Here is an 11,921-nt window from a genome sequence, read left to right as displayed (position 1 = left end):
CCCTGTTGCTGATTAAGCCTGAACAGGTTTCTTTAATTCCTCACTGAAAACAAAGCATCTAATTCTAGCAATGTTTCCAGAATCGCACCAAGATGCTTGACATTATTTTTTGTTGTTTGACCTTCAGTGCCAAGATACACATTCACATTGTTCCCAATCGGCACATCCAATTGTTAATTTCATCAATGCATTGGCAGAGGGTGTCAATAGTGCTGAAGTCATTAGGAATTATAGCTAAGTTGATCTGAGTGTCATCATCAGCTGTAGTAGAAGATTTGGTTCTTTCTCATTATTTGGCTCAGTGAGAGCATATAAATGTTGAACAGGAGAGGAGCCAGAATTGAGCCTTGTGGGACTCCACATGTCATGGGTGTCAACCTCGACCTATGGTCACCTATACTGACATAGTAACCTCTCCCTTCAAGGTAAGATCTGAACCATTTGAGGACCATCCCAGACAGCCCAACCCAGTTTTCCAGCCTATCCAGAAGTATGCCGTGATCAACAGTGTCAAATGCAGCACTGAGATCAAGCAGTACCAGCACTGTTAGTGTGCCTGAATCTGTATTTAGGTGTATATAATTGATTATCTTTATAAGGGTGCTCTCTGTACTGTGAAGTGCTCTGAAACCAAATTGAAAAACCCTTGAAGTTTAAGAACTTGTTAGTTAAAAACAACCTTTTCAATGATTTTGCCAATGAAAGGGAGATTTAATTTTGTAAGGTTGTGAGTTTACTGCTGCAAAGAGATAAGGAGCATTATTTAGGTTGCTGTTCATAAGGCTTAAAAAGAAAATCTGCCTAGCAGTGTTTAGTTCCACATTAAAAGCATGAAGACTGTCTTTATAGATGTTATTATGGACTACTAGTTTTGTCTTCCTCCACATACACTCAGCTTTTCTTTTCATCATCTTTACCGCTGTTGACCTTGTTCAAGACAATCAAAGAAGCAATTTGCAAAGATTGTATTTCTTACCAAAATTTGTTTCAGAAATATTGGCTCACAAACAATTTTGCTCCATAATAGAATAAAACACTTGGAAATAAAAGTGACTTGACTTGGATACAGTTATAGGAGCTCATATAACTACAGTTCATACACTCAAAAATATATATTTTTTGCTCATTCTACTACTCAAATAAAATGAGCTCAAACACAATTCTTGAGATTTCATTGGGACAGCTAAAAAAATTGTATGTTCAATCTACATAAATTTGATAAAAGTGTTAAGTTAACTTAATCAATTGGTGTTGGGACAACCCTGAATTTTTTACAGAATAGGACACAAAGCTTGTTGTGTCACTAACAGAAACTAGCAAACACTGCGCAGGTGTTTTATTACTACATTGCTGATGATTCAGATTGTATTTCTTTTTGAGGACTGAACAAATCTGAATAGCAGCTTGTCAAAGGGCTATTGTTTGCAGTACAAACTTTAACTGATTAATGCTTGAGTAATTATGGTGATGTGGATATTGTATATTGTAACAATGATTCCTCATGATTAAAATTTTGGAATAAAACCTGTATTTAGCTGTATGTCATTAGTTTTTAATTACATTACACTCCTTTTCTCTGCTATGTGGTGACTGACAACGGAACCCTAAAATCCTAAAAAATGCAACAAATGTAATACAGTTTATATGAACATTGATATCCTTCAGTTATAATTAAACTTCAAAACATCTGCTGTGTTGTTAAAGATTTCCAGCTTGCAAACACTGATCAGTAATTGCAACATCTTTTGTTTATGATGTGTGTATGAATGATAAATATGCGGTGATCATGATGATATTTTTAGCAATTCACAATTTAAATTATTATCTGAACTGTATCAAAACTGTTGCAAGGACTGTGACTGCCGTGTTTTGTTTCAATAATTGTGTCAGGTTAGATTTAGAGGCATATTTCTTAATGTCTATTAGTTTAAATTATGTTAAATTAATGTTAAAATTTTTATATTGTTTATAAAATGATTATGTCAAAAAATAGATAATCTATCGATAAATTGAACTGACAAATGCAATTAAATGTTTATACGCTGTAAAAGATGGTTGCACAACTATGAATTTATGTTGGTACAACATAAAGGAATTAAGTTAACATTACTTTTAACAAATTTAAGTTGATTGGACAAAAAATAATTAAGCTGTCCACCAAACTCTCAAGAATTATTGTGTTGTATCAGCTCATTTTAAATAAGTAGTTAAATTTGAACAAACACCATTTGAACAAACATCATTTTTGAGTGTAGGTGTGTTTAGGATTCAAGGTTTTTTTCTAAACACTTTGGGCTGAAATTTATGGTTTGATTCCATGAAAACAATATTTTAGGATCATTAAGAACACATAAAATGTGCTTTGTAAATGTTACATACTTGCATATAAATGAGACCAGTCGGTAGTTTTGCACTCATTGTGACTTCTGCCTGATTTCCTTATACAAACATTTTCTCAAAAACCTATAGGCTGTCGCACCAAAGTGACATAACCAAAACCAAACATGCAATGCTTATTTTCATTCTTTTTTTTAGCAAAGGGAAATGTTATGAAAAATGTCTGGAATTTGCTTACGTATTTGCAACATATATTTGGATAGAAAAGGGCTTAAAAAGAAGCACTGTAAAAAGAGGATGAATTGTTTCTTTTTGCACAGGACGGAAAGTCTTCAGCAAAGTAAAACCAAAAACGGAAATTCTTATACTCAAGTCTTTGGTGTCATGGAAGCCAGCAAAGGTAAATCATCAATATAAATATATTTATTTTAAATGCTCCAGAGTATTTATCTACACTTTACTTTATCACTATATATTAGTATAGAATGTTTAATATTAACTTATGGATATCGAAATATGATATAGTGAAAAAGAAAACAAAAAAATGTCTTATTACTATTCTATTAGAATATTTTGGGGCAACCAGCAGTTTGGGACAACCAGTAATGTAAGTTCTATTTTTTTTTTTTTTTAGATAAAAAAATAAGAGCTTTACAAAATATAGAATAGGTGAGGAGACGAAAATAACAAAGCGATTTCCTGGAGTCCTGACAGCATTGCTTTCCAGGCTATAACAGCACTTTCTGCATGCAACCTTTGATGGAGCCAAATGTCACCTGATTTCGTCAGTGTGTGCCGAATTTCAGTTTAAAATAAATTGCGGTACTTTTTACCACATTACAAATTGTGTTTATCTTTTTATGTGGCACGGTTATGATCAGTCTACAGGTTTCAAGCTATAACGTGTCCCTAAGTTTGTCAGTTTCCTTTAGAAGTAAATCAGGCCTAAAAAGTAAGAGTTACTGAGGGGAATTCCTGTGTTTGCTGTTTATGTCCAACCACTAAAAGTCATTCCTTTTTTTCACATCCACATTAAAGTTTGCAGTATTTCGATTTAGAAAAAATTAAACTTACATCTAAATAAAACTTACATTTAAAATGAAAATCCAGTTTAATTATTTTTGCACACATAATATATTTGCATTCAATATATTAACCAGGTCATATTCAGGCCAAAATAAACAAGATATAGTAATATATACCCTTAATTAGATATATTAAATAATCTATAATATATTGCATAAATCTTGAATATATCGCTGTACTTTTGTCCCTACTGATGGTACAAAATACCACCTCATACTGATAGTCCACACTTATGAGTTAATATTTTTTTTGTCTGAAACATTAACATATATATATATATATATATATATATATATATATATATATATATATATATATATATATATATATATATATATATATATATATATATATATAGCTATTAACCACCCCAAAGAATTGCTGAAGAACCATTTAATATATTTTATATAGCACTTAAATCATTCCTCTATATGAATATATAACAAAGAAACATATAGAAAGTCCTGACAATACACAAAAGCAATGTGGGTGTGGGCAGTCAGGCTATTTTATTCATTCAAAATATAACAAAAGCAAACATTATGTAAGCTCAAAACTCCTTTTTAAAAGCGAAAATTTGCTCCAAACCACATTAGAGATTAGAGGTAACAATATTCATTTCCTTTAACAGTGCAGATGAATCTGACGAGCAGTGAAATAAGAATTGTGCTGGTTGGAAAGACTGGAGTAGGAAAGAGTGCAGCAGCAAATACCATCCTGGGAGAAAATGCATTTAGATCAGACGTGTCTTCCTCCTCCGTGACCACAGACTGTGACAAAGTCAGAAAAAATGTCAATGGGCAAAAAGTGGCTATTATTGACACTCCAGGCTTGTTTGACACAAAAGAGAAATGCACCGTCATTGAGGAAAAGATTAAACTGTGCATATCCCTCTCCGCACCGGGCCCTCATGTTTTTCTCATAGTTTTGCAGCTTGGGAGATTTACAGAAGAGGAAAAAAAAACTATGGAGCAAATTCAGAACATATTTGGTGAACGGGCATCAAAATACACCATGGTGCTGTTTACACATGGAGAAAATTTAAAGAGAACACAAAAAAGCATTCACAAGTTTGTTGACGAAAGTCCCGATCTGCTGGACTTTATCAAAACTACAAGTGGCCGTTACCTTGCTTTTGACAACAATGCAAATGATCCAGAACAGGTCAATGTGCTGTTTGAACAGATTGCTCAGCTTATGACTGTAAATGGTGAAGAGTATTACACTAATGATGATCTTCGAGCAGCTGAGAGAGCGATAGAAGAAGAAAAAGCAAGACTTTTACAGCTAAAAATAAAAGAGCAAGAGGCAAGAGACAGAGCAGAAAGAAACAATAATTTTCTAAAAGCTGGTTTGGTTGTGGCAGGAGGTGCTGCTGCTGCTACTGTCTCTGCTGCTGCTGTTGGTGTAAAGCCCTGCTGTCTTCAGTGAGAAGAGCTGTCTGATTGCTTAATCACTCATTGGTTTGTCATTGATTAAAATTACTGAGTGAATTAACTTATTATTTACTATAAACTAGTTTCTGTCTGCAAGCTTGTAATTCTACTAATAGAGGTCTATTAATAACAATAACATATTTTTTTCAAATACTTTTCTGCCTTGTTTTGCTAGCCTCATCAGTGTACACATAACCTAAAACTTTCCGAAGTATGGCTTAAAAAAGATTAAGTTGTAGTCAAAAAGGCAGCTCTGTGCCTATCAATCTAAACATCTGCCATTATGTTTGACAGTCAACATCCTTCCGATGGATGCTGATATGATTAAGGTAAATAAAGGATAATGTACATCCAGCAAGTTGTTCTCACAGAATAAATTTTAACCTTACTGGCTTAAGACTTTCAGTCTTATTCACTTCCAATAATTTTTAGCCATAAAAACAGCTTGTTATGCTAATTTTGTTTTATTTAACTTTTATGTTAATTTTTATATATAACAGACTTGTAGAACAAGTAGTTCGACCATTCCTAACCATTTCTCCATTCTCCATTTCTGCAACTGAATAAGAAGTTCAAAAACAATCGCAGAAAAGAGTTACAGTTCCGCATTTCAGATTAAGTTCAACAGCTGCAGATTTTAATCTTCTGTGGAGGCAGAGTTTTAGCGCTCAATTACATAATAAAGTATTTAATTCACAACCTGTATATTTGGCAGAAAGACTTCAATACAAACTTTAAAAGAGTAAAAGAGTTTTGATTTCTCAGTTTGTGATCCTTTGTGTGTGTTTATAATACTTCACTGTGGCTTTATTCAGTTCAACATTGTAATAATTATGTCAAGCTGAAATATTAATAAAAATCATTTATTTAAAAAAACAATTGTTTGTTGTTTTTTTGATGCTTAGGACTAAAACATTTGTTTATCGTGTACAAAGTTTGTGTAACATACTGCTGGTTTTCAGTTTTGAGTATATTTTCTTTTTGAACAAACAAAGTTCCATTTTTCCAGGAGCACAGGAGCCGCTTCGTCTGGTTCTGCTCGGCCTTCAGGGAGTCGGCAAGAGTGCAGTCGGAAACACCATTCTGAACAAAGAGGAATTCCACTCAGACATCAGTGCCGCTTCCCTCACATTAACAAGTGAACAGAAGGATGCTGTTGTCTTTGGGAGGAGAGTGACTGTTGTGGACACTCCTGGCATTTTAAACTGTGATGAGCCTAATGCTCATGTGAAGCAAGAAGTGCTAAGAGCCTTGAATCTGTGTGATCCTGGACCCCACGCTATTCTCCTGGTTATTCAGCTGGGCCGCTTCACTGAGCAGGAAAGACGAGTGATGGACACTCTGCAGAAGATCTTGTGCTCAAATGTGAATTTGTACACAACAGTGCTCTTTACATATGGAGACAAACTAAAGAATAAAAGTTTAGACCAGTTTATAGCAGAAGATAAAAACCTGCAAAACCTCATCCAAAAATGTGGATCACAGTATCATGTGTTCAACAATACTGACAGAGAAAACAAACGCCAGGTTAGCGAGCTCTTTGAGAAACTGGACCATCAGATAGGAAAGAGAAGCAAAAAATATTACGTTAGGACGAAAAGAGAGCAGAGTAAATCCTGGAAAACACAATACTTTTACATTGCTGCTGCTGCTGCTGCTGCAGCTGTAGCAGCTCTGTTCATTTTTAGTACAGCAGACAAGACACCAATACCAACTCAACCAGTTGCTCCAAGTGCCCTAAGTGAGAGAGTAACAAACGTAAAAGCAGATGTGCCTCAAAATGAAACATTTTGGGAAATGATGCATGCTATTTTGAACAAGGACAACAGAGGGAAAGTCTATTTCTTTGGTTTAGTACCCTTGTTATTTCTTATGAGGAAATTTATGAAAAAATAGTTCTTGGAGGGCAACTATTTTACTCTTCTAACTAGATTTAAGACAAGCATTTGGTGTTTCCAGAATGTGTCTGTAAAGCTTTAGTTCAAAATATGTAACAGATTTTGTATTATACAATGCTAAAAATGCCCTTTCAGGGTCAGCAAAGCTGTTTTTGTAGCCTGTACCTTTAAATGCAAATGAGCTGGTTCTCCCCACCCACCACTCTCATGTACATATCTGCTTTTTCTGCATGGGTAAACAGCAGTCAGAGACAGAAACAGATAAAGCAGGGATCCAGTTTATTAGTCAAAAGTGCCAAGTCATTTGATTAGTGGTGGAGTTTATTCAAGCTTTTCTGAAATGATAAGTCACACACAAACGTTTAACTTTGCACTGCTTTTGCACATCTACTTGTGGCAAATGTGACAGCACACAAGTTAATATAAAGACTTCCTGTTTTATACACTGCTATATCCCTTTTGCTTATGTACAAAATAAAACAGATTTAATGTCCACAAACCAGGAGTCCTGTTGTATGTTTGTAGCGTCCTTTTGTACTGACACTATGTGGCTAGTGTAGAACACTTTGTCATGTATATACACACATTGCCTTTTTGGAAGAAATAATTGTATATTGACTGTTTTAAATAGTAAAGATTTATATCCCGTCAAATTCTAAAGTGTTTCTACTAAACATAAATGTCTACACTGCAGAAGATTCTTTGCCTTCTTTGTGATCTAAATATCTAAAAATTCTTATATCAGGAAGCATTTTCTAGGCAAGTGAAACATATTTTCTTGTTTTGAGAAATAATATGCCAATATTAAGTGCAAGCTAAATAATCTGCCTAAATAAATCTTTTGCTTGTTTTAAGGAAACACTTAATTTTGGCACATTATTTCTTAAAACAAGACAATATGTTTAGCTTGTTTAGAAAATTCTTCTTGATTAAAGAATTTTTTGATATTTGGACTAGACAGAAGACAAAAAAATCTAAGTAAGAGTGTATTTGCAGTGTATCTATCTATCTGAAAAAATAGCACCTATTAGTTGATGGGAAAAGTATGTCCAATTTTACTTACAAATGGTACTGTTTGTAAACATGTTTTTTATATACGAGTTATTGAATAAAAATGAATGGAAATGTTGTCTTTTATACAAATATATTTTATATTTGTATATTATAAATATTGTTTTTTTAATGTTATTTTGAATATTGAAACAATCTGAAACATGAAATTAAAGGCTTGTTTGTTTGTTTTTTCTGTAAATGTTTCAGTTTTTAAAGGAATCAAATTAATAAGAAAAAAAACTGTGGACACTGAGGTTTTGTCATCCTTGCACAAATTTAGAAATGTAAAACTGTGGTTGTGTGTGGATTCTTGCACAACAGTTTCAGAACGATGGCATAGCTACAGTGGCAGAGAGAGCTTAACGTGCATGCAGTTTAAGAAAATATGTGCGATTACAAATTACACCAACACATTGAGAAAAGATCTTCATCTGTTTGACAGCACAAGTCCTGCAAATCTTCAGAAACGGAAACACATTTTTAAAAAATGTGCGCTGTATTTTCTCACAACGCAAACAAATTACGAATACGAGCTGCATTTTCTCATAACACAACGCAAATGTTTCAAGGACACTGGAATCAAGATATTAAAATAAGCTAACAATGAACTATAAACAATAAACTTTTCAAAGTACTTCTACTTCACTGAACAATAGACATGACACAGCAGCATCTGTCATGGTTTTGGGTCCCCTTGAAACATTTTCGTTCTATTTGTGTTGTGAGAAAATGCAGCACATTTTAATAAATTGTTTGTAAAATGTGTTTGCATTGTGAGGATTTGCAGCATGTGCTATCAAACTGATGAAGATCTTTTCTTAATTTGCAAATGTTTTTTGTAATTGTACGTGTTTTCTTAAATTGCAGCATGTTAAGCTCTCTCGGCCACTGTACAAAGCACATATTTCCTAAAGCAAATGCTTTGCTATAAAGTAACATAAATTTATGAAGAAAATCATTTTTAAAAAATTAAATTACATAAATATGTATTATACAATAATACAATGCTTGTTCTTAAACAATTCCAGAGCAGCGACATCCATATGAGGAGCTCAGGATTGTTCTCTTGGGGAAGACTGGAGTTGGGAAAAGTGCAGCTGGAAACACCATTCTAGGCGCAGAATATTTCAAAGAGGATTTTTCATCTTTATCCATGACGAAAGTTTGCTGGAAGGCTACAAAGAACATTAACAGCACAAAGGTCGCTGTTATTGACACACCAGGTTTGTTTGACCCCAGCTTTACTATAGAGGAGATAGTCAGCAGGATTAAGCTCTCCATCCCTCTTTCTGCTCCTGGTCCACACGTCTTCCTTCTGGTGCTTCGGCCTGGCCGATTCACAAAAGAAGACAAAGACACGGTGGACATCTTTCTCAAGATCTTTGGAGAAGATGCAGGTAAACATTTCATGATTTTGTTTACACATGGAGACGAGTTGAAGGGGAAAACTATTGAAGAGTTTATCACTGGAAATCCTGATTTGAAGATGCTCTTTGAGAAATGCCAGGAGCAATACCATGTTTTCAATAATGAAGCCAAGGATGCCCTGCAGGTTGATCAACTTTTTGAGAAAATGCAAAAGGTAATTTCTGGAAATGGAGGACACTTTTACACCAATGAAATGCTTGAGAAGGCAGAGAATGCCATTGAGGAAGAGAAAAGGCGAATCTTGCTAGAAAATGAAGAGCAGAGGAGCCGGGAACTGGAGATGCTGAAAACCAGCTTTGAAGCAGAGGCTCTGAAACAGGCCATGACAGAGCTGTGGGAAAGACACGAGAGAGAGGCCAGAGAAAAGGCTGAGAGAAACAACAGATATCTTCAAATAATTGCAGAGTTTCTGGCTGCTGCTCTTGAAAAGTTCATTATGAGGAAACTTGGGCATAATCAATAAGTGGTCTACAGCTGTTAGATCAGGGGTGTCAAACTCAATTCCTGGAGGGCCAAAGCCCTGCACAGTTTAGTTCCAACCCTGCTCCAACACACTTACCTGTAGGTTTCAAACAAGCCTGAAGGACTCAATTAGTTTGATCAGGTGTGTTTAATTAGGGTTGGAACTAAACTGTGCAGAGCTGCGGCCCTTTTGGAACTGAGTTTGACACCTGTGTGTTAGATGCTAGAAGACATCTAGGTGAAATATGTGGCTTCTGTGCCACCTAGTGGAATTAATAAAAAGCATATTTTCAAGCAGCCATTCCACACACTCACTACATCATTAAAGTTCACCCAAAAATGACATTTCTGTCATCTTTTGTCCACTCTTTACTTGTTTCAAACTTTTTAAGCCATTGACTTCCATAGCACAAAAATTATAATAATGGAAATCAATGGCTACCAGTTTCAAAACATCTTCTTTTGTGTTCAACAGAAGAAAGCAGCTCATAAAGGGTTGGAACCACTTGAGAGTGCATAAACATTGATAAAACTTTCATTTTTTGGTGATCTACGCATGTAAAGAGGTCATTAATGAATAGTTATTGTAATGTGTTTGTTGATATTCATTCATAATTCATAATTGTTTTTCAGCCCTTTGTGTTTGCTCTGATTTACTGAGGCAAGTGTCTGAAAGGCTGTCAGTAAACAGCAACTTTAATCAAAAAGTATCATCTGCTCTGCATAGACCATTTTGAGGGATGTAAAGAAAAACAATGGTCCCAGAGTATTTCATGTTTTACATTTTTAGCTTTTTCTGTAGCTTCCGAGAATCCAAAAAGAGCCACATATTGATCAATAACGTTATGATGCTGTTTTAACATTAAGTTATGATTGAATTGCCTCCTGTTAGAGTTATGAAATAATTTGTTAACAATCAGGAAATGTACATGGGCCTGTAAATGTTAAAGGTTCCCAAATGTTATCCAAAATGTTATCAAAAACATATAAAAAATGTTCAATCCTGTCATCATTAACTCAATCTACACTTGTCATGAAACTGTTTGGATTTACTTTTTTTGTTATTAAACACAAAATAATTTACTTTATTAAATGTTGGAAACCTGTATCCATTGACATCTGTGTTTGTTTTTCCTACTGGTTACAGATGTTTACCACTACAAAATATCTTTGTTTGTGTTCAACAGAAAAAAGGAAACTCATAAATGTGTGTTACCATTTGAGGGTGAGTAAATTGTGAGTAAATTTTTATTTTGGGTTAAGAACATGTTAGAAATGGCTGTGTCAGAGCTCTCACATTAAAAGCAGACAATCTTTTTTAATTATAATAAAATCTACAGATAAGTAATTATTAAAATATTGAAGATATTCTATTTAATAAACATTTTCTGGAGCAATAAAGCCCATTGGCAATATAATACAATCATATCGCCTGAAAATAACATTGAAATAATAATAATAGATATTGTTATAATTAATATTAATAATTCTGATTATTTATTATTATTATTATTATTATTAATTTTTATTAGTTTAACACCATCTCTGATTGCTATTGATTTCAGCATTTTACGATACTGTCTATGTTAGGAAACTCTTCATTTGATAATAGGTAAACTGGATTTCCCTTTTTTGTTTGGCTTTCCTTGACTTGCTTTCATTACCTGGTATAGGCTAATCATAAGATAAAGCATCATTGAATAGTAATAGTTTCTTCATATTAGATTACTTTTGTTTAATATGTATTCTGCATCCCCGACAACAAGTTACTTTTTGAAGAATATTAATGAGTGTGTTCATAGTTTTAAAGAGACCTTTAACTGTTTGCTATAACCATTTAAAATGAGCAATGAGTGAGCTCATATCTCATTTGAATGAATATTTTAGAATTAAGTAGACTGTTATTATAATTTAGATTCATTCGGCATTTTCTTTGCTTCCTGTCTAATGTTTTTTGTTTGCAGAACAGACAGATTCTTATTAAGACTTTTTGAGCATTTAGCCTGTTTCTACAGTTTTAGTTATGAAGAAAATGTTTTTCAGCACAAAACACAAATATAGTAAAATTATTATTATTTTGCCTCGTGAATAAACTGATTTATTATTAACTGGCAGTGGTGTTTTTTTTATTCATTCAAGAATTCATGATATAATCGTAACTAAAATTACAGTCTTCAGGTATACCTTTTAAAAAAGAGTGTGCAAAAAATCCCCGGTCCTC

The 11,921-nt window shown here is 33.8% G+C and overlaps 1 protein-coding gene across 3 annotated transcripts; it reads left to right on the top strand.

Moving 5' to 3' along the window:
• Window positions 1–2,621: 2,621 nt before the first annotated feature.
• LOC793449 (GTPase IMAP family member 9-like) lies at window positions 2,622–10,809 on the top strand. 3 transcript variants are annotated; one of them, XM_073949250.1, is made up of 2 exons: window positions 2,622–2,737; window positions 4,055–5,728. In XM_073949250.1, the coding sequence occupies exons 1-2, from the start codon at window positions 2,635–2,637 to the stop codon at window positions 4,852–4,854; spliced, it is 903 nt and encodes a 300-aa protein (XP_073805351.1). In that variant the 5' UTR covers window positions 2,622–2,634; the 3' UTR covers window positions 4,855–5,728. The 3 variants fall into 3 exon arrangements, with proteins under 3 accessions (XP_073805351.1, XP_068077016.2, XP_073805352.1); XM_068220915.2 differs by lacking the exon at window positions 4,055–5,728 and adding an exon at window positions 8,839–10,809 and having other exon boundaries at window positions 2,627–2,737; XM_073949251.1 differs by lacking the exon at window positions 4,055–5,728 and adding an exon at window positions 5,869–7,253 and having other exon boundaries at window positions 2,643–2,737.
• Window positions 10,810–11,921: the final 1,112 nt, after the last annotated feature.

This window comes from Danio rerio, chromosome 1, assembly GCF_049306965.1.
Source record: "Danio rerio strain Tuebingen ecotype United States chromosome 1, GRCz12tu, whole genome shotgun sequence".
NCBI classification, from domain to species: Eukaryota; Metazoa; Chordata; class Actinopteri; order Cypriniformes; family Danionidae; genus Danio; species Danio rerio.
Note: the sequence above shows the minus strand (reverse complement) of the source record. Positions and strands in the feature narration are given on the sequence as shown.